The sequence below is a fragment of the Palaemon carinicauda genome, chromosome 3 (assembly GCF_036898095.1).
Source record: "Palaemon carinicauda isolate YSFRI2023 chromosome 3, ASM3689809v2, whole genome shotgun sequence".
Lineage (NCBI taxonomy): Eukaryota > Metazoa > Arthropoda > Malacostraca > Decapoda > Palaemonidae > Palaemon > Palaemon carinicauda.
Genome location: NC_090727.1, coordinates 161,248,753 through 161,271,184, shown reverse-complemented (window position 1 = coordinate 161,271,184; position 22,432 = coordinate 161,248,753). Strand labels below are relative to the sequence as shown.

The following is a 22,432-nucleotide window of genomic DNA, read 5'->3' as shown; positions in this document are numbered from 1 at the left end:
AGGTTATGGGATTATGGGAATGTAGTGGCTGAGCCCTCACCTACTACTGCACTCGCTGCTACGAATGGTCCCAGGGTGTAGCAGTTCTCGTAAAGAGACTGGACATCTTTGAGATAAAATGATGCGAACACTGACTTGCTTCTCCAATAGGTTGCATCCATAACACTCTGCAGAGAACGGTTCTGTTTGAAGGCCACTGAAGTAGCGACAGCCCGGACTTCATGTGTCCTTACCTTCAGCAAAGCAAGGTCTTCTTCCTTCAGATGAGAATGGGCCTCTCTAATCAGAAGCCTGATGTAGTAAGAAACTGCGTTCTTAGACATCGGTAAAGCAGGTTTCTTGATAGAACACCATAAAGCTTCTGATTGTCCTCGTAATGGCTTTGTCCGTCTTAAATAATACTTAAGAGCTCTTACTGGGCAAAGTACTCTCTCTAGTTCGTTCCCCACCAAGTTGGACAGGCTTGGGATCTCGAACGACTTGGGCCAAGGACGAGAAGGAAGCTCGTTTTTAGCCAAAAAACCGAGCTGCAAGGAACACGTAGCCGTTTCAGATGTAAAACCTATGTTCCTGCTGAAGGCGTGGATCTCACTGACTCTTTTAGCTGTTGCTAAGCAAACGAGGAAAAGAGCCTTTAATGTGAGATCCTTAAAAGAGGCTGATTGAAGCGGTTCGAATCTTGATGACATCAGGAACCTTAAAACCACGTCTAGGTTCCAGCCTGGTGTGGACAACCGACGTTCCTTTGAGGTCTCAAAAGACCTAAGGAGGTCCTGTAGATCTTTGTTGGTGGAAAGATCCAAGCCTCTGTGGCGGAAGACCGCTGCCAACATGCTTCTGTAACCCTTGATCGTAGGAGCTGATAGGGATCTTACATTCCTTAGATGTAACAGGAAGTCAGCTATCTGTGTTACAGAGGTACTGGTTGAGGAAACTGCATTCGCCTTGCACCAGCTTCGGAAGACTTCCCATTTTGACTGATAGACTCTGAGAGTGGATGTCCTCCTTGCTCTGGCAATCGCTCTGGCTGCCTCCTTCGAAAAGCCTCTAGCTCTAGAGAGTCTTTCGATAGTCTGAAGGCAGTCAGACGAAGAGCGTGGAGGCTTGGGTGTACCTTCTTTACGTGAGGCTGACGCAGAAGGTCCACTCTTAGAGGAAGAGTCCTGGGAACGTCCACTAGCCATTGCAGTACCTCGGTGAACCATTCTCTCGCGGGCCAGAGGGGAGCAACCAACGTCAACCGTGTCCCTTCGTGAGAGGCGAACTTCTGAAGTACCCTGTTGACAATCTTGAACGGAGGGAACGCATACAGGTCTAGATGGGACCAATCCAGCAGAAAGGCATCCACGTGAACTGCTGCTGGGTCTGGAATCGGAGAACAATACATCGGGAGCCTCTTGGTCATCGAGGTAGCGAATAGATCTATGGTGGGCTGACCCCACAGGGGCCATAGTCTGCTGCAAACATTCTTGTGAAGGGTCCACTCTGTGGGGATGACCTGACCCTTCCGGCTGAGGCGATCTGCCATGACATTCATGTCGCCCTGAATGAACCTCGTTACCAGCGAAATCTTTCGATCTTTTGACCAAATGAGGAGGTCCCTTGCGATCTCGAACAACTTCCTCGAATGAGTCCCTCCTTGCTTGGAGATGTAAGCCAAGGCTGTGGTGTTGTCGGAGTTCACCTCCACCACCTTGCTTAGCTGGAGGGACTTGAAGTTTATCAAGGCCAGATGAACTGCCAAAAGCTCCTTGCAGTTGATGTGAAGTGTCCTTTGCTCCTGATTCCACGTGCCCGAGCATTCCTGTCCGTCCAGTGTCGCACCCCAGCCCGTGTCCGATGCGTCCGAGAAGAGACGGTGGTCGGGGGTCTGAACAGCCAATGGTAGACCTTCCTTGAGAAGAATGCTGTTCTTCCACCACGTCAGTGTAGACCTCATCTCTTCGGAAACAGGCACTGAGACCGCTTCTAGCGTCATGTCCTTTCTCCAGTGAGCAGCTAGATGATACTGAAGGGGGCGGAGGTGGAGTCTCCCTAACTCGATGAACTGGGCCAGCGATGAAAGTGTCCCTGTTAGACTCATCCACTGCCTGACTGAACATCGGTTCCTTCTCAGCATGCTCTGGATGCATTCTAGGGCTTGATTGATCCTTGGGGCCGACGGAAAAGCCCGAAAAGCTCGACTCTGAATCTCCATACCTAGATAGACAATGGTCTGGGATGGGACGAGTTGGGACTTCTCTATATTGACCAGGAGGCCCAATTCCTTGGTCAGATCCATAGTCCATCTGAGATTCTCCAGACAGCGACGACTTGACGGAGCTCTTAAAAGCCAGTCGTCCAAATAGAGGGAGGCTCTGATGTCTGCCAAGTGAAGGAATTTGGCAATATTCCTCATCAGTTTGGTAAACACAAGAGGTGCCGTGCTTAGGCCAAAGCACAGGGCTTGGAACTGGTACACAACCTTTCCAAAGACGAACCTTAGGAAAGGTTGGGAGTCTGGATGGATGGGGACGTGAAAGTACGCGTCTTTCAGGTCTAACGAGACCATCCAGTCCTCCTTCCTGACCGCTGCTAGGACCGACTTCGTCGTCTCCATCGTGAACGTCTGCTTGGTGACAAAAGCATTGAGAGCACTGACGTCCAGCACCGGTCTCCAACCTCTTGTCTTCTTCGCTACCAGGAAGAGACGGTTGTAGAAGCCCGGGGATTGATGGTCCCGGACTATGACTACCGCTCCCTTTTGTAGCAAGAGCGACACCTCTTGTTGCAAAGCTAGCCTCTTGTCCTTCTCCTTGTAGTTGGGAGAGAGGTTGATGGGAGATGCTGCTAGAGGGGGACTGCGGCAGAACGGAATTCTGTACCCCTCCCTTAGCCACTTCACAGACTGAGCGTCTGCACCTCTGCTCTCCCAAGCTTGCCAGAAGTTCTTGAGCCTGGCTCCCACTGCTGTCTGGAGAGGAAGGCAGTCAGATCCTGCCTTTTGCGGACTTGGAACCCTTCTTGGATTTGCCACGGTGACTGTCGGCACGGGTACCTCCTCTGCTGGAGGTTCTGCCACGAAAGGGCGGGATGAACCTAGTTGCTGGTGTGTCCACTGCTGCAGAACGGAAAGGTCTAGGCACGGAAGGTAAAGCTTTAGCCTTACGTGCGGAAGATGCCATCAGATCATGGGTATCCTTCTGGATCAGCGAGGCAGCCATCCCCTTGATCAGCTCCTCCGGAAACAGACACTTGGAGAGAGGAGCAAACAACAACTCCGACTTCTGGCAAGGAGTGATCCCAGACGACAAGAAGGAGCAAAGATGTTCTCTCTTCTTAAGCACTCCCGACACGTACGAAGCCGCAAGTTCACCAGACCCATCCCGAATGGCTTTGTCCATGCTAGACATGATAAGCATGGCAGAGTCCTTATCCGAAGGGGAAGTCTTTCTGCTTAACGCTCCCAAACACCAATCGAGGAAGTTGAAGATCTCAAAAGCACGAAAGACTCCCTTCAACAGATGATCCATGTCAGAAAAGGACCAGCAAATCTTAGATCGTCTCATAGCCAGCCTGCGAGGAGAGTCAACCAGACTTGAGAAGTCGCCCTGGGCAGAGGCAGGAACTCCCAAGCCGGGTTCCTCTCCCGTGGCATACCAGACGCTAGATTTGGAAGCAAGCTTGGTAGGCGGAAAGATGAAAGCAGTCTTTCCCAGTTGCTTCTTGGACTGCAACCACTCTCCCATAACCCTCAAAGCTCTCTTGGATGAGCGTGCGAGGACAAGCTTGGTGAAGGCAGGAGCAGCAGACTGCATGCCCAGAGCAAACTCGGAGGGAGGAGAGCGAGGGGTTGCAGACACAAACTGTTCCGGATACAAGTCCCTGAACAAGGCAAGGACTTTACGAAAGTCTAAGGAGGGAGGCGTAGACTTGGGCCCTTCTAAGTCGGAGTGCGGTTCATCCAAATGTGCAGCTTCGTCATCCGATACTCCATCATCCGAAAGCTGAGTAGGAAGTGGCAAAGGTGGAGCAGAAAGCTGAACGGCTGAATCCGGCAGCACGGGTGCATGCGTAGCTGCTGCGGATCCAACATCATGCCGCTGCTGGTCAGTCTGCGAGCTGGCAACAACAAAAGCAGAGTGCTGGTGCGTGGGAGGGACTGCCGTGGGTTGCGGAGCATGCCGTATGGGATGCGGAGCATGCCGCATGGGTTGCGGAGCATGCCGCATAGTGTCAAAACACGGCAGCTCTACAGCACCTTCCCACTGCTGATGCGGTAGCTCACGCATGTCAACGGATGGTGCAGCATGAACATGCGTCTGGCAGGGTGGACTGCGCATCGGTGGTGGAGCTCTCACAGGTGGAGTGTGGGAGCAGGGAGCCGCAGTATCTGCTGAGCGCACAACCGTGGCAGGTTGTAGGTTAACAGGTGCAGTGTCAACCTTCTCAGCATGATACTCTTGCATGAACGCAGCAAGCTGAGACTGCATAGTCTGCAGCATGGACCACTTAGGGTCTACCGTGGTTGGTGCAGCAACAGACGGAGTAGTAGCCTGTTGTGGAACCACTCTACCTCTCTTGGGAGGTGTGCAGTCTTCGGAAGACTGCGGCGAGTCCGAACTGACCCAGTGGCTACACCTGGGCCGTTGGACTCGCTCGGAAGGGACCTTACGCTTGAGAGGTCGTGAGACCTTGGTCCATCGTTTCCTCCTTGAAACTTCTTCCACAGACGAGGAATGATAGGGCTCATTCGTCTGTTTGTGGATGGGACGATCTCTGACAGATACGTCCGCAACCACTGAGGGTACATCCGTACGCTGATCAAGGCCTGCCGAACCCTTTGGTCCTTCGACATTGCTTCTCCCCTGGGCTTGGGAGCTTGCAAGAGGTCCCGGACTGGGAGGACGACTGGCACGAACAGATGTACCCTCATGCGCAACACTGACACTGACACTTTTCACTTCACTTGCACTAACAACACTTCCCACTGCACTTTGCGCTTTCAGCTCTTTGACATCTGCCAAAAGCTGATTACGGTCATTAGCCAATGACTCCACTCTGTCACCAAGAGCCTGAATGGCACGCATCATATCCGCCATGGAGGGCTGAGCACTAGTAGCAGGGTCGGGAGTCACCACTACAGGGGAAGGAATAGGTTGAGGGGCATGGGGAGAGGAAAAATCAAAAGAGCGAGAAGAACTCCTCCTGATCCTATCCTTCTCTAGCCTACGTGCATTTTTAAGGAATTCGTTAAAATCGAATTCCGAAAGCCCAGCGCATTCCTCACATCAATCTTCCAATTGACAGGATTTACCCCTACAATTGGAACAAACGGTGTGAGGATCTATGGAGGCCTTCGGAAGACGCCTAGTACAAGCCCTAACACTACACTGCTTGTACTTAGGGACTTGAGACTGGTCAGACATCTTGAATTGTAGAAATAGTCAAGGGGGAATTCCAAAATCTAGCAAAGTTCGTTAACAATTAATCCAAATTAAATCAAAAAGCTTGCTAAGCTAATGATAAAGCTTCCTGAATACAGTAGCGAAGGCTAAAAACTAGAGCGAATACATCACCAAAATCGTGAAAAACAACTCCAGAATCAACAGCGTATCCAAGTAGGTCTTGCCGGTGGCACGACAGAGGAAAAATTGAGTTCTTGTTGACAAGAAGTACTTGAGTACCTGCTCACAGATGGCGCTGTTGTGTACACCCCCACCTGTATAGCGATCGCTGGCGTATCCCGACCTTAGATTTCTGTCGGGCAACGGAGTTGACAGCTACATGATCATCAGGTAAGATTAATATTGAAAACACTCATTTATGACATTTCCCTACTCAAAAAACTCTGGTTTCCCACTGGGGTCCCCCATAATTGTCTTTATATAAGGGGGTCCAAAACCTCATAAACGGGTTGTTTGCCCCAATAATCATGGTCCAGAAATGCATAAAACATAAGACAGCAAGTAGGAAAAATAAATGGTTCATATATTTGGCTAGAAATTAAAGTATCATATATTTACCAATAATAATAATAACAATGCGCTTACAATATATAATCATGACTTGTCGTGAGTACAAGGGTGTATCTAAAGTTATAAGCACGAGATCATGCATGCAGTTTGTAATAAACTATATACATTATCTTCAGCCACCAAAGAATTGTGGGAATCATTGGCACTCCCTCTGTACTAATTATCATTATTACTATTATTATTATTATTATTATTATTATCATTAATAATTGCCAAGCTACAACCCTAGTTGGAAAAGCAGGATGCTATAAGCCCAGGGGCCCCAACAGGGAAAATAGCCCAGTAAGGAAAGGAAACACGGTTATTCTAAGAACAGTAACATTATAATAAATTTCCTATATAAAATATATAAACTTTAACAAAACAAGAGGAAGAAATATTAGATTGAATAGTGCCCCTGAGTGTACCCTTGAGCAAGAGAACTCTAATATGCTTAGCATATTAAATTTAATAACTGTCATTAAGCTGCATAAACATAATTTAAGGGCTCTATGTTAATATCTTCATTTTCATTTTACACGACTTTCAGATTTACTCGTCAGTTATGACAGACTAAAAACAAAATTATAAATATATTCTTACATCACGATTGTTGTTGCCGATTACCTTCTTTGAGAGCTGCACAAATAGTATTAGTAGTGAAGGTTACGAGACTGTTGCAACGGCTCCTTAATAATGTTATGAGGCCTATACATTTGCTTTAGTGATATTTTTTTTTATGGCAAGAACTAATACATTAAAGCTAAATATTGTAAATAGACACAATGGGGGAATGTAAACTGTAATTTTTGTGAAAATGAGGAGGAAGATTTGATACATTTTTGTTGTTTTGCCAGGAATATAGAAAAGAAAGGAATGAAGTAATTGAGCTACAACAACCATACGAGGAAGACCTAAAGAAAATAGGATTATTTTTATTTAGTGAAACAAATATAGAAAAGAAAAAAGAAGTATTAAATATGACGTGGAGGAAAAGACAAAACAGTATAAGAAGATAAACTTTGGAGGCGCCGTTGCAAAGGCTGTGCCTCACCCCAGTACCTGAACCTGAACCTGTAAAACAGTTGTTGTAACATCCAATCATAATTTACATAGGAATTCTAGGTAAAAGTATGATACATCATCCAATACAGAATAAATAGTTTAGTATCGATCGTCTAATGATACACATTTTTGCGTCTCCATAAATGACATTAATGATATTGTTAAAACTTCCAACTAAATTCTCACCAGTGTTAGGGAATGGATGACACTTTAACAACCAAAACTAAATTGAAACAATATTGAGCTTCTGTTGGTGATAAACAGAAACAGCTTAAGAAACTTGAGTGACATCTAGATAAATATTGATGGCAACTAGGCACAATATCTAGTAAAGTTTGTAACTTAGGTGTATCACTTGATTAATTTGTCTCGTGTTCAAATAAATAATATAGTAAAAATGACGCTGGATGTCACCTTAGAGACACAGATTTTGTAAAGAATTATCGGGATGAATATTATGTAAAGAAACTTGTGATTAATTGCGCCAGTCATTACTATGAATGATTACAGTAAATATCTATTACAAAGTGCAACTTAAGAAATTACAAAACAACAAAAGAAAAGATTACTCCTGTACTAATGGCATGACACTGGTTGCCTATTAAAGCTAGAATAGAATTTAAAATATGTGCAATAGCCCATCAAGTTATTAGAATCGGATGTCCAAAATATATAAGAGAACTGTTGCATATCGTACAGCAAACGAATTGTGTAGAAACAAGAATTATTACAGAGGATTTAGAATGAATGAATTTAAGACATACCTATACTATGGGTCTGGGGCTTTCAAATATGTGGCCTCAACATTTTTATCCAATACTCAGAACTCGATTTTCTTATTCTGTATGACAAAACTAATAGAAATACCTTCAGTTTATATTACATCTATTCTATCCTGTCTACAGCGTCTATATGTACCTTTTTTTATATACCAGTATATATCAAGGGGCAAAGCAGGATGAAGGTTGGGCATTACACCACATAACGTAAAAATCACATGGATAATATATCAATAGAATATATACATCTAAAGTCTATGAAAATTTTCTTATAATGAAATAATGCGTGTGAAACCATTATTGTGAAGGACAGGCATCGGCATTTTTAGAACAATGTTTTGAGAGTGCCGTTACATAGTAGCATTCCTCTGACAGGGTTACAAGATTAACAACACCCAAACATTTCAACAGCGTGCCGTGTAGTTTACTAAGAAACATTTTCTTTTTTATTGTAATGTTTATTAATTACTGTTAAAATGGGTCTACAGGAACGTAAGCAAAAGATCTTTTATAGAAAAACCAAGAAAGGGAATATAATTAAGGTAAGGCCTAAATTTTCATAAGTACGATGTAATCACTTCCAATTTTATATTTTTCCTTTACCTTGAATCCTTTCCTCACTGGGCTATTTTCCTTTTTGAGGCCCCTAAGCTTAGAGCACCTTGCATTTCCAATTAGGGTTGTAGCTTAGCAAGTAATAGTAATAATAATAATAATTAGTCATAGTTTGAGCATGATGATCTAAATACGTATGATACAAGTACACGTCCTAACTGGCACTATAGTATGTGCTGCATTCATTTGACCTCGCATCTACCCTGACCTTAGACCGTGAATGAAATTACCCGTTTGAATAAATTGTCGGGTCAAAGGGCTTGTCTAATTTCTTGACCCCACTGGACCTTCCGAGGATCATATTAGCTTTCTGTGAATTAATTCCAATTATGTCAGGTCCTTACCTGGTCTGCAATACAATATTGTATTTACTGAACGGCCCAACACCAAGTCATGATAAATATTCTAGTATAATTGTGGTTACGGACGGAACAACATTTTGAACCTAAAAAAATAGTTTTTCCTGAGCAAATAATGTGCTTTTATTGAATTTTACCTTCATTTCAACAGTAAATAAACAAAATCTGTTAGACAGTCTAAGAACGGGGCTATTATTTAGAAATTTAATGGTTTTTGCTCTGCCGTGGGCTCGCTTCGCTCTCGGAAAAGAAAAAGTATGTACTGGAATGTAGTACATACTGAGCTGTACACACCAACCCCACTGATTATTATATCTTAGATAAGTAAGTTTTTATTTGCTGTGAAAATAAGTATAATTTTTAAAGAAAACAGACATGTTTCTATTGGAAACACCTGTTATTTTATAGAAAAGGTTTCTCGATCCGAAACTGTATTAAAACCATTATTCCCTTTAGCCTAGGGTTAGATTCAGGGTTTTATTATAGTTACGAATGGGGAAAGCTTTCCTATTAAAAAACAGATTTTTCTTACAGAAAAACGACCGTTTTTTTTGTAAATAAAACTTATTTTCACCGCAAGTAAATACTTAGTGAAATATATATATATATCTATATCTGTTGATAATGGGGGACCCACAGTGGAAACCCGGGATTCAAAATGTTTTCCCGTCCATAAACATAATTTTACCAGATTCAGAATACTTAAAAGATTTTAGGTAAACTTTTATATGAAAACATTATATTTTATTGCTTTAGTAAACAGGAATATGGTGTAATTATAGGTATTTTGGAGTTTTTTTATGATGATTTCTGGCCAATATCATCATCAGTTACATTTAAAACACTTTAAATAATACAGTGTCCCAGTCAATTTATATATTTGACTTAAACACCTTTTTTGTCAGTCATAATAAAAAAAGTTACAGAAATCAAAACCGAGTATTAGTAATGAAACGGTCAAAACACAAGTTTTTGTTTACCAGGACTTCCAGATGCATATAAAATGTGACTTTCCATCCCGTTTTCTATGGAGGTGTTTGTAGCAGTGTTCATTGTATTACAAGTAACTCCTTACTTAATTGACCTAATGGTGTATCAGTTTTTGCTCTGCCGTATGCTCGTTTCACTCATGTCTAAACATTATCTCATTGCTCCTATGTGTTGAGAAGTGAAAAATATTTCACCACGAGCGTTATCCTCATGGGCTAATATTTTGGCATTAATTATCAATTTTAGAAACAGATAGTATATCTATGCATACAAACTTAGAATTTGATTACCTCTGAGATGTTGAAGGAAGGGGGTGTGACTGTACTTGAATGGTTGGTGAGATTGTTTAATGTGTGTTTTGTGTTGTCAATGGTACCAGTAGATTGGGTCTGTGCATGTATTGTACCACTATATAAGGGTAAGGGAGATGTGCATGAGTGTTGTAATTCAAGAGGTATTAGTTTGTTGAGTGTAGTTGGAAAAGTGTATGGTAGAATACTGATTAATAGGATTAAGGATAAAACAGAGAATGCAATCTTGGAAGTACAGGGTGGTTTTAGAAGAGGTAGGGGTTGTATGAATCAGATTTTTACAGTTAGGCAGATATGCGAGAAATATTTAGCAAAAGGTAAGGAGGTGTATGTTGCGTTTATGGATCTGGAGAAAGCATATGATAGAGTTGATAGGGAAGCAATGTGGAATGTGATGAGGTTATATGGAGTTGGTGGAAGGTTGTTGCAAGCAGTGAAAAGTTTCTACACAGGTAGTAAAGCATGTGTTAGAATAGGAAAGGAGGTGAGCGATTGGTTTCCGGTGAGAGTGGGGCTGAGACAGGGATGTGTGATGTCGCCGTGGTTGTTTAACTTGTATGTTGATGGAGTGGTGAGAGAGGTGAATGCTAGAGTGCTTGGACGAGGATTAAAACTGTTAGGCGAGAATGATCATGAATGGGAGGTAAATCAGTTGTTGTTTGCGGATGATACTGTACTGGTAGCAGACACAGAAGAGAAGCTTGACCGACTAGTGACAGAATTTGGAAGGGTGTGTGAGAGAAGGAAGTTGAGAGTTAATGTGGGTAAGAGTAAGGTTATGAGATGTACGAGAAGGGAAGGTGGTGCAAGGTTGAATGTCATGTTGAATGGAGAGTTACTTGAGGAGGTGGATCAGTTTAAGTACTTGGGGTCTGTTGTTGCAGCAAATGGTGGAGTGGAAGCAGATGTACGTCAGAGAGTGAATGAAGGTTGCAAAGTGTTGGGGGCAGTTAAGGGAGTAGTAAAAAATAGAGGATTGGGCATGAATGTAAAGAGAGTTCTATATGAGAAAGTGATTGTACCAACTGTGATGTATGGATCGGAGTTGTGGGGAATGAAAGTGATGGAGAGACAGAAATTGAATGTGTTTGAGATGAAGTGTCTAAGGAGTATGGCTGGTGTATCTCGAGTAGATAGGGTTAGGAACGAAGTGGTGAGGGTGAGAACGGGTGTAAGAAATGAGTTAGCGGCTAGAGTGGATATGAATGTGTTGAGGTGGTTTGGCCATGTTGAGAGAATGGAAAATGGCTGTCTGCTAAAGAAGGTGATGAATGCAAGAGTTGATGGGAGAAGTACAAGAGGAAGGCCAAGGTTTGGGTGGATGGATGGTGTGAAGAAAGCTCTGGGTGATAGGAGGATAGATGTGAGAGAGGCAAGAGAGCGTGCTAGAAATAGGAATGAATGGCGAGCGATTGTGACGCAGTTCCGGTAGGCCCTGCTGCTTCCTCCGGTGCCTTAGATGACCGTGGAGGTAGCAGCAGTAGGGGACTCAGCAGTATGAAGCTTCATCTGTGGTGGAAATGTGGGAGGTTGGGCTGTGGCACCCTAGCAGTACCAGCTGAACTCGGCTGAGTCCCTGGTTAGGCTGGAGGAACGTAGAGAGTAGAGGTCCCCTTTTTGTTTTGTTTCTTGTTGTTGTCGGCTACCCCCCAAAATTGGGGGAAGTGCCTTTGGTATATGTATGTGTATGTATTGTTACCCAGCAATTCAAGGTTATTGGTTTAAACGAATGTAATAGTAATGATTTATTTAAATATGGTGATTAAAATAATTTTTGGAAAATGTTAATCCTTTTACCCCCAAAGGACGTACTGGTACGTTTCACAAAAGCCATCCCTTTACCCCCATGGACGTACCGGTACGTCCATGCAAAAAAATGCTATAAAAATTTATTTTTTCATATTTTTGATAATTTTTTAAGAAAATTCAGGCATTTTCCAAGAGAATGAGACCAACCTGACCTCTCTATGACAAAAATTAAGGCTGTTAGAGCAATTTAAAGAAAATATGCTGCAAAATGGGCTGGGGAAAAAATAACCCCTTGGGGGTTAAGGGTTGGAAATTTCCAAAGAGCCTGGGGGTAAAAGGGTTAATATAGAATAAAAACCAAATTTTAATTATATGTTATAAAATGTATTTATTTAAATTATCTTACTTGAATTTTAGAGCCTTTGCGGTTGGTTGGGATAGACTAGGTGTAAAGTGTCAAAAGTTGTGACTGATAAACTGTATTTTAAAATAGAAACAAACATCACCATTTAACCTATGGTTCCCCACCTAACCTAACATAGGATCCGTATCCTTACCTACATTCCTAGCCCCTTGCTAACCCCACCTTTAGAACTCCGTATCCTTAGCTTACCCTAAAACTAGTCTCAACCCTGTGTTTACTTCCCAACCAGTTTCACTACTAGCAAGTTAACACTAAATCATATTTTATAAATGGTAAAACTCACTTTATATTATCGTATTTCAGACCAAAAGAAAGAAAATTTTCCCTATAAAGAAAATCGATTTAACATGTACAGTAGTAAGAAAGTTTACGCCTTTGTTGGAGAACAGCAAGAATGGGAGACCAAATTGGGAAATTCCAATACTTTATTATGAAGTTGGGGAATATAGTACACAAGTAAAATGAAGGGATGTAACTTAACCTGAAGCAAGTCATTTAGTAAACTTTAATGACCGCCTGTACACTTAAACTATACCATACGTTGTACTCTCTAAAATAAAAGGTTGCATATATGTTAAGTTTTCAATATTAAACTTACCCGATAATCATGTAGCTGTCAACTCCGTTGCCCGACAGAATTCTACGGGAGGGATACGCCAGCTATCACTATACTAGAAGGGGGTGTACTCACAAGCGCCACCTGTGGCCAGGTACTACAGTACTTGTTGTTGACGCCACCTCACTTTTTCCTCTGTCGTGCTTCCGGCAAGACGTTCTTGGATACGCTTATGATTTTGGAGTATTGTTCACGGTTTGGTGAAGTATTTCTCTAAAATTTGCAGCTATTCGCTATACTAGAAACTTCTATATTAGCTTAGTTAGCTTTTGGAATTAATTTATTTATGGTGACGAAGAGAGTATGAACTCTCTTTCACCTTTAAATGGCCGACCCTTCCCTTAGACGGAAGTGTTGGTGTCTAAGAGAGTATAGACTCTCTTTCTTAATTTTGCTTAACAAAAGTTATAGATTTATTTTATATCTCTCCGCCTTTTATAGGCCTCTTCGATTAACTTCCTTTTATTATAAAATTATTAAAATTAATTTTTATATTTGTTTATATTCGACCTTTCCTAATGGTAGGCGGTCTTTTCTTGTACCGAAGTTAATTAACATTGAGCCCGTCATTTCGGTTTTACCTGTTAACATATTATGCTATTTTAATGTTTTTGAAAGAATTTCTTTGATAGTCTCGTACTGTTTTCAAAGTTGAACTAACGTTTTGTTTTGTCTCTGCAGTTGTTGACGTTTCAGAACGTTCAACTTGCGCTCTATCGTTACAATAGAGAGAGAATTTTCACGGTGTCACGTTGCAGTAAGAGTAACCGTGTCTAGCGTTTTGTTCATTCTTTCTTAACTTAATGGTTTTAATTCTACAAAGGAACTTTTCATTTTGGGAAATATTTTCCTTTAACAATAATATGTTTTAACGATATATATGATTGGGCTCTTCTCTCAGGTTCTAAGTCAAGAGAGAGAGAGAGAGAGAGAGAGAGATAGAGACGGAGGGAGAAAGAGGAGGATAAACGTTTCGTTCAAGCGAGTAACGTTGTTATCGTTTTTGCTCTTCTCCCTAGTCTCTTTAGGGGAAGAAGGTAAACGTTTCTAGAGTTTTTCTTGTTCTCAAGCTTTATGCGGTGAGAGATTTTAAACGTAGTTTATTTGATCTAGTGTTTAGTCTCTTTCCAGCCACTGAATTATTTATCTTTCATTAGATTTTTCTGTTACATTGTAATTCTGTTTTCGCAATTACTAACTTTTGAGAAAGGATAGAATTGCGTGTTTCAGGTACAATCCACTTAAAGTTTCGAGTTCAGTGAAATAAGTGCAAACAGAAAATCAAAAGTGATAAGTGATTAGCGCAAAGTCTGTCAGTGTTGTGCGTGAGGGTACTTCTGTGCGTGCCAGTCGTCCTCCCAGTCCGGGACCTCTTGCAAGCTCCCAAGCCCAGGGGAGAAGCAATGTCGAAGGGCAAAAGGGTTCGGCAGGCCTTGATCGGCGCACAGAAGTATCCTCGGTGGTTGCGGGCGTGTCTTAAGAGACCGTCACTCCCACCCGCAGACGATTGAGCCCTTATTTTGCTCGTCTGCAGAAGAAATTTCGGGGAGAAAACGCTGGTCTCAGGTCTCAAGACCTCTTAAACGTAAAGTCCAGACCTATGCCAGACGTACGAAGTTAGAGTTCAACAACCCGGATGCAGTCATTGGGTTAGCTCTGACTCTCCTCAGTCTCAGGTGACTGCACACCTCCTAAGAGAGGTAAGGCGATGCCACAACAGACCTTATCGTCTGTTGATCCCAAGACGACTTTGCTGCAGTCCATGCAGTCGCAGCTTGGGGTCTTAATGCGTGAGTTTCAGGCTGAGAAGGTTACACCTCCTCCTGCGAACGCTCCGCCTCTCCGCAGTCCAGTCTGCCAGGCGTACGAAGTTGAGGTTCCTCAGGCTACCTTACCGCGTTCTGAGTTGCCAGTTACCAGCGGTGTGCAGCAACCTCCGCCTCCTCCTGCGAGAGCTCCGCCTCACCGCAGTCCAGTCTGCCAGGCGTACGAAGTTGAGGTTCCTCAGGCTACCTTACCGCGTTCTGAGTTGCCAGTTACCAGCGTTGTGCAGCAACCTTAACCTTCCTTAAGGCAACCTCAGCAATGGGAGCAGGAGTCTTATGCCTTACTTCCTCCGCTTCCGCTTGCGGTTCCACCAGCGAGGCAACAATCTCTTGAGGTACGACAACCTCTTCCATCAATGAGGCAGCCACCTCAGCACTCGCTGCAGCTTAGGCTAGCTCCTCAGGAACCTCAACTCGCGAGACAAGAACTGCGTTCTGCGCAGCCGCTATCTCAACTCTCGCAGCTCACACCTCAGGAACCTTAACTCGTTCCTCAGGAACCTGCTACTGCGCATCCGCAACCCTTACAGCAAGCGCAACTCTTGAGGCAGCAACCTCATGCTATGAGTCAGCCACCTCAACGCATGCATCTGCCACTGTCTCCTCAACTTGAGAAATAACAAATGACAATAATAACACCTCATTACTTTCATAACTTGCATTTGTAATCATATACATGTATGCCTACACAAACATTATGATAATGGAGGTTATTTGTCTTACTTATATAAAAATATATATGTATTCCTTGCAATATATTTTTAACAATATCGCAAAATATGGCAAAAATATCTTCAAAACAAAAATGAATCATGAGTTATGAATGTAAGGTAAATATTATGTTGATATTAAAACCCCATGCAAGCATGCATGAAGCACTCTAGCACTGGTCATGGAATTTCTGAGAAATGTTAAACGCCATGCAACACGCTCTGCTTACCTTACAGCATGCTCTACATACAGCATGCTCTGCATACAGCATGCTCTGCATACAGCATGCTCTGCATACAACATGCTCTGCATACAGCATGCTCTGCATTCAGCATGCTCTGCATACAACATGCTCTACATTCAGCATGCTCTGCATACAACATGCTCTGCATACAGCATGCTCTGCATTCAGCATGCTCTGCATACAACATGCTCTGCTTACAGCATGCTCTGCATACAACATGCTCTACATACAGCATGCTCTGCATACAGCATGCTCTGCATACAACATGCTCTGCATACCTTACCGCATGCTTCTCAGTCATACATCTTTGGTTGTTGCCAACTCACTAGACTGTCAAGCAGTTTCATAATGTTGCCTTCTAGTCTGCTGCTTTTGCACCATTGAAACCCTCACTGAGAGAACTTAACTTTTCTCGGATATGGTCCCTGTAGATGAGAAAGTGCTTTTCTCCCTCCTTCTGATATTCCCTTGAGGACTCTGTCATTTGGAGAGGAGCCTTTAGCTGCGTAGCCTCCTATGGACTTTTATTTAAGCATAACATGCTTCCAGGGAAGGTAATGGTTCCACTTCAGTCACTAACCCCATCTGTTACCACACCTGCTTCCATAGACCTTGAGCTGTGTTGCAAGACATGCAGTCCAAGCTTAGTCCTTGTTAAAGGATTTTTTGTTTACGGAGTCAGTGTGTCACTGGGAAGACGTTCAACAACCAGCAGAAGTGACTTGTTGTGACGCAGTGCGGCAACCTCAGCAACCCGATAAGGAGTTGTCTGTACGACCCAGACAGTCTAGACAGCTTCGGGTTGTCACTGTACTTCCTCGCTTCCCCATGGTTGACAGTTCACAGACTGTGCAGCAGTACCATGATCTTGTGTCCGGCTCCGTCAGACGACTGGCTTTTAAGAGCTCCCACAAGTCGTCGCTGTCTGGAGATTCTCAGATGGACTATGGATCTGACCAAGGAACTGGGCCTCCTGGTCAATTTTGAGGAGTCTCAGCTCATCCCATCCCAGACCATTGTCTCCCTGGGTATGGATCTTCAGAGTCGAGCTTTTCGGGCTTTTCCGTCGGCCCCAAGGATCTTCCAAGCCCTAGAATGCATCCAGAGCATGCTGAGAAGGAACCGATGCTCAGTCAGGTAGTGGATGAGTCTAACAGGGACACTTTCATCGCTGGCCCTGTTCATCGTGTTAGGGAGAATCCACCTCCCCCCCTTCAGTATCATCTAGCTGCTCACTGGATAAAGGACATGACGCTAGAGACGGTCTCAGTTCCTGTTTCCGAAGAGAGGAGGTCTTCTCTCGCGTGGTGTAAGAACAGCTTTCTTCTCAAGGAAGTCTACCTTTGGCTGTTCAGAAACCCGACCGCCGTCTCCTCTCGGACACATCAGACACGGGCTGGGGTGCGACTTTGGACGGACAGGAATGATCGAGAACATGGAATCAGGAGCAAAGGACACTTCACATCAATTGCAGGAGTTGTTGGCGGTTCTTCTGGCCTTGATAAACTTCAAGTCCCTCCAGCTTAACAAAGTGGTGGAGGTGGACTCTGACAACACCACAGCCCTGGCTTACACCTTCAAGCAGGGAGGGACTCTTTCGTGAAGTTGTTCTAGATCGCAAGGGACCTCCTCTTCTGGTCTAAAGATCGAAAGCTCACGCTGGTAACGAGGTTCATTCAGGGCGGTATGAATGTCATGGCAGATCACCTCAGCCGGAAGGGTCAGGTCATCCCCACAGAGTGGACCCTTCACAAGAATGTTTGCAGCAGACTTTGGGCCCTGTGGGGTCAGCCAACCATAGATCTGTTCGCTACCTCGATAACCTAGAGACTCCTATTGTATTGTTCTCCGATTCCAGACCCAGCAGCAGTTCACGTGGATGCTTTTCTGCTGGATTGGTTCCATCTCGACCTGTATGCATTCCCGCCGTTCAAGATTGTCAACAGGGTACTTCAGAAGTTCTCCTCTCGCAAAGGGACACGGCTGACGTTGGTTGGCTCCGCTCTGGCCCGCGAGAGAATGGTTCTTAGAGGTACTGCAATGGCTGGTCGACATTCCCAGGACTCTTCCTCTAGGAGTGAACCTTCTACGTCTACCTCACGTAAAGAAGGTACACCCGAACCTCCACGCTCTTCGTCTGACTGCCTTCAGACTTTCGAAAGACTCTCAAGAGCTAGGGGCTTTTCGAAGGAGGCAGCCAGAGCGATTGCCAAAGCAAGGAGAACATCCACTCTCAGAATCTATCAGTCTCAAGGGGAAGTCTTCCGTAGCTGGTACAAGACCAATGCAGTTTCCTCAACCAGTACCACTGTAACCCAGATTGCTGACTTCCTGTTATATCTAAGGAAAGTAAGATCCCTTTCAGCTCCTACGATCAAGGGTTACAGAAGTATGTTGGCAGCGGTTTTCCGCCACAGAGGCTTGGATCTTTCCACCAACAAAGATCTACAGGACCTCCCTAGGTCTTTTGAGACCTCAAAGGAACGTCGGTTGTCCACTCCAGGCTGGAATCTAGACGTGGTCCTAAGGTTCCTTATGTCATCAAGATTTGAACCTCTCCAATCAGCCTCTTTTTAGGACCTCACATTAAAAACTCTTTTCCTCGTGTGCTTGACAACAGCTAAAAGAGTAAGTGAGATCCACGCCTTCAGCAGGATCATTGTTTTCACATCTGAAACGGCTACATGTTCCTTGCAGCTCGGTTTTTGCTAAACGAGCTTCCTTCACGTCCTTGGCCTAAGTCGTTCGAGATCCCAAGCCTGTCCAACTTGGTAGGGAATGAACTGGAGAGAGTACTTTGCCCAGTTAGAGCTCTTAGGTACTATCTGAAAAGGTCTTAACCTTTACAAGGACAATCAGAAGCCTTATAGTGTGCTATCAAGAAACCTTCTTTTCCAAGTTCTAAGAACTCAGTTTCTTACTATTCAGGCTTCTGATTAGAGAAACACATTCTCATCTGAAGGAAGAAGACCTTGCTTTGCTGAAGGTAAGGACACATGAAGTGGGAGCTGTGGCTACTTCAGTGGCCTTCAAACAGAGCCATTCTCTGCAGAGTGTTATGGATGCAACCTATTGGAGAAGCAAGTCAGTGTTCGCATCATTCTATCTCAGAGATGTCCAGTCTCTTTACGAGTACTGCTACACCCTGGGACCATTCGTAGCAACGAATGCAGTAGTAGGCGAGGGCTCAGCCACTACATTCCCATAATCCCATAACCTTTTAACCTTTCTCTTGAATACTTTTTATGGGTTGTACGGTCGGCTAAGAAGCCTTCCACATCCTTGTTGATTTGGCGGGTGGTCAATTCTTTCTTGAGAAGCGCCGAGGTTAAGAGGTCCTTTAGTATGGGTTGCAGCCCTGTATACTTTAGCACCTTTGAGTTGATTCAGCCTTCCAAGAGGAACGCTGCGCTCAGTAAGGAAGACGATCTTATTAAAGGCAGAGTAACGGTTCAAGTCGACTTCCTTACCAGGTACTTATTATTTCATTGTTATTGTGGATAACTGATTATATGAAATACGGGATACTTAGCTATCCTTTAGTCTTGTACACTGGTTTTTCACCCACCCCCCTGGGTGTGAATCAGCTACATGATTATCGGGTAAGTTTAATATTGAAAAATGTTATTTTCATTAGTAAAATAAATTTTTGAATATACTTACCCGATAATCATGATTTAATTGACCCACCCTTCCTCCCCATAGAGAACCAGTGGACCGAGGAAAAAGTGAGGTGGCGTCAACAACAAGTACTGTAGTACCTGGCCACAGGTGGCGCTTGTGAGTACACCCCCTTCTAGTATAGTGATAGCTGGCGTATCCCTCCCGTAGAATTCTGTCGGGCAACGGAGTTGACAGCTACATGATTATCGGGTAAGTATATTCAAAAATTTATTTTACTAATGAAAATAACATTTTTTCCATGACCGACTGTCCATAGACAGAAACTTTGTTTAACTTCTGAGATCCTTATCTCAACCTCACACCTAGTGTTTGACATCTCTGGATTTTAAAGGACAAGGGTTTGTATATGTGTAGGCACATGTAAAATATTTAAAAAGTAAATTGTATTTTTCCTAAGTATACAAACCTGAGTCCTTCAAGTCTCACTTCCCAATTTAACCACCCTGTAAGCCTTAGGTAAAGGTTAAAATCGGCATCTCAGTGTGCTGGTGAGGGGATGGCACTTTGCCCGTCAGTATCCACTGACACACCTCGTTAAAATTCTAACATCCGAATTCCAGCCAAGGTGAAATCATGCTCCTATTAAAGAACTTGGGTTTGTATAGTTAGGAAAAATTTGATTTACCGGTACTTTCAAAATTGTTTTTACATTGCTTGTATTATTCTATTATAAAATGTTTTAATGCTTTATGAATTGCTTTTAGATTGTGCGGGAGCACTACCTTAGAGATGACGTGTGGTGTGGTCTTGATGGATGTGGCTCTTGTGAAGGAGACGCAAGGCCTTTGGACATGCTAACTACCAGTGACAGCACTCTTGTGAGAGAGCCTCATCATCTCCTCATTGATACAAATGTAGCACTTCATCAAGTGAGTCGTTCGTGTTATTTACCTGTATGCTATTACAAATTTAACTAAAATAAGATATTTAGTATTAATATGATATTTTAATTATAAAATAAATTTTTGAATATACTTATCCGGTGAATATATAATAGCTACTCAGCGGCTCGACAGAAAACACACTCAAAAAACTCGCGAGCGATCGCTATGAAGGTTGCGGGTGTGCCCACCAGCGCCAACTATCAGTCAGATACCACTCTTGCATGTAAACAAACCCTTCAATTCTTCTCGTACCGCTGCGTCTCTATTGGGGAGGAAGGGAGGGCCTTTAATTTATATATTCACCGGGTAAGTATATTCAAAAATTTATTTTATAATTAAAATATCATTTTTAAATATTTAACTTAGCCGGTGAATATATAATAGCTGATTCACACCCAAGGCGGTGGGTAGAGACCAGAGTTAATTAAGTTTACAGCGTATAAGCTAAGAGTTTTTGACACTTATCAATATAGCAAAACCAAAATATATAGGTACCTGGTAAGGAAGTTGACTTAGACGATTACTCTGCCTTGTAAGTCTGTCTTCCTCACGAAGCCCAGCGATCCTCTTAGGATGCTGAAAGACTCCCAGGAGCTGAAGTATAAAGGGTTGCAACCCATACTAACAGGACCTCATCAAACCCCTAATCTGGGCGCTCTCAAGAAATGACTTTGACCACCCGCCAAATCAACTAGGATGCGAAAGGCTTCTTAGCCTTCCGTACAACCCATAAAACAATATTAAAAACATTTCAAGAGACAGATTAAAAAGGATATTGGAATTAGGGAAGTGTAGTGGTAGAACCCTCACCCACTACTGCACTCGCTGCTACGAATGGACCCAGTGTGTAGCAGTCCTCGTAAAGAGTCGACATCTTTCAAGTAAAATGACGAGAACACTGACTTGCTTCTCCAAAAGGTCGCGTCCATGATACTTTGCAGAGATCTATTTTGCTTGAAGGCCACGGAGGTTGCTATAGCTCTAATCTCGTGCGTCTTAACCTTAAGCAAAGATCGGTCTTCCTCACTCAAGTGGGAATGGGCTTCTCGTATTAAAAATCTGATAAAATATGACAAAGCATTCTTTGACATAGGTAAGGATGGTTTCTTAACCGAACACCATAACGCTTCAGATTTACCTCGTAATGGCTTAGTACGAGCTAAATAGAACTTAAGAGCTCTAACGGGACATAACACTCTTTCCAGTTCGTTGCCTACGATCTCTGATAAGCAAGGAATATCAAAAGATTTAGGCCAAGGACGAGAAGGCAGTTCATTCTTGGCCAGGAAACCAAGTTGAAGAGAACAAGTGGCTTTTTCTGTAGAAAAACCGATGTTCTTGCTGAAGGCATGAAGTTCACTGACTCTTTTAGCCGAGGCCAAGCACACCAGGAAAAGAGTCTTAAGAGTGAGATCCTTCAGGGAGGCTGAATGTAATGGCTCAAACCTGTCTGACATGAGGAACCTTAGGACCACGTCTAAGTTCCATCCAGGAGTAGCCAAACGACGTTCCTTAGAGGTTTCAAAAGACTTAAGGAGATCTTGTAGATCTTTATCGTTGGAAAGATCTAAGCCTCTATGCCGGAAGACCGAAGCCAACATGCTCCTGTAGCCCTTGATCGTGGAAGCTGAAAGGGAGCGAACCTTTCTCAGGTGTAAGAGAAAATCAGCGATTTGGGCTACAGAGGTACTGGACGAGGATACAGATACTGACTTGCACCAGTTTCGGAAGATTTCCCACTTCGATTGGTATACTCTAATGGTAGAAGCTCTCCTCGCTCTTGCAATCGCACTGGCTGCCTCCTTCGAAAAGCCTCTAGCTCTAGAGAGTCTTTCGATAGTCTGAAGGCAGTCAGACGAAGAGCGGGGAGGCCTTGGTGTACCTTCTTTACGTGGGGCTGACGTAACAGGTCTACTCTTAGAGGAAGACTTCTTGGAAAGTCCACCAGCCATCGAAGTACCTCGGTGAACCATTCTCTCGCGGGCCAGAGGGGAGCAACTAACGTCAACCTTGTCCCTTCGTGAGAGGCGAACTTCTCCAGTACCTTGTTGACAATCTTGAATGGTGGGAATGCATATAGGTCTAGATGAGACCAATCTAGAAGAAAAGCGTCTATATGTATTGCTGCTGGGTCTGGGACTGGAGAGCAATAGATTGGAAGTCTCTTGGTCATCGAGGT

At 43.5% G+C, this 22,432-nt stretch overlaps 1 protein-coding gene and 1 long non-coding RNA gene across 2 annotated transcripts in view; one reads left to right on the top strand and one right to left on the bottom strand.

Annotated features, from left to right (window-relative positions):
• LOC137638739 (uncharacterized) overlaps positions 1 to 6,665 on the bottom strand; it is a 33,365-nt gene extending 26,700 nt beyond the window's left edge. The window contains exon 1 of the long non-coding RNA XR_011044179.1: positions 6,600 to 6,665. This is a non-coding gene — a long non-coding RNA (uncharacterized lncRNA). The remainder of the gene's footprint in view (positions 1 to 6,599) is intronic.
• A 1,553-nt stretch (positions 6,666 to 8,218) lies between these two features.
• LOC137634894 (exosome complex exonuclease RRP44-like) overlaps positions 8,219 to 22,432 on the top strand; it is a 47,322-nt gene continuing 33,108 nt past the window's right edge. Inside the window, exons 1-2 of the mRNA XM_068367443.1 lie at positions 8,219 to 8,382; positions 20,074 to 20,238. Coding sequence (XP_068223544.1) covers positions 8,317 to 8,382; positions 20,074 to 20,238 — 231 coding nt within the window. The 5' untranslated portion in view covers positions 8,219 to 8,316. The remainder of the gene's footprint in view (positions 8,383 to 20,073; positions 20,239 to 22,432) is intronic.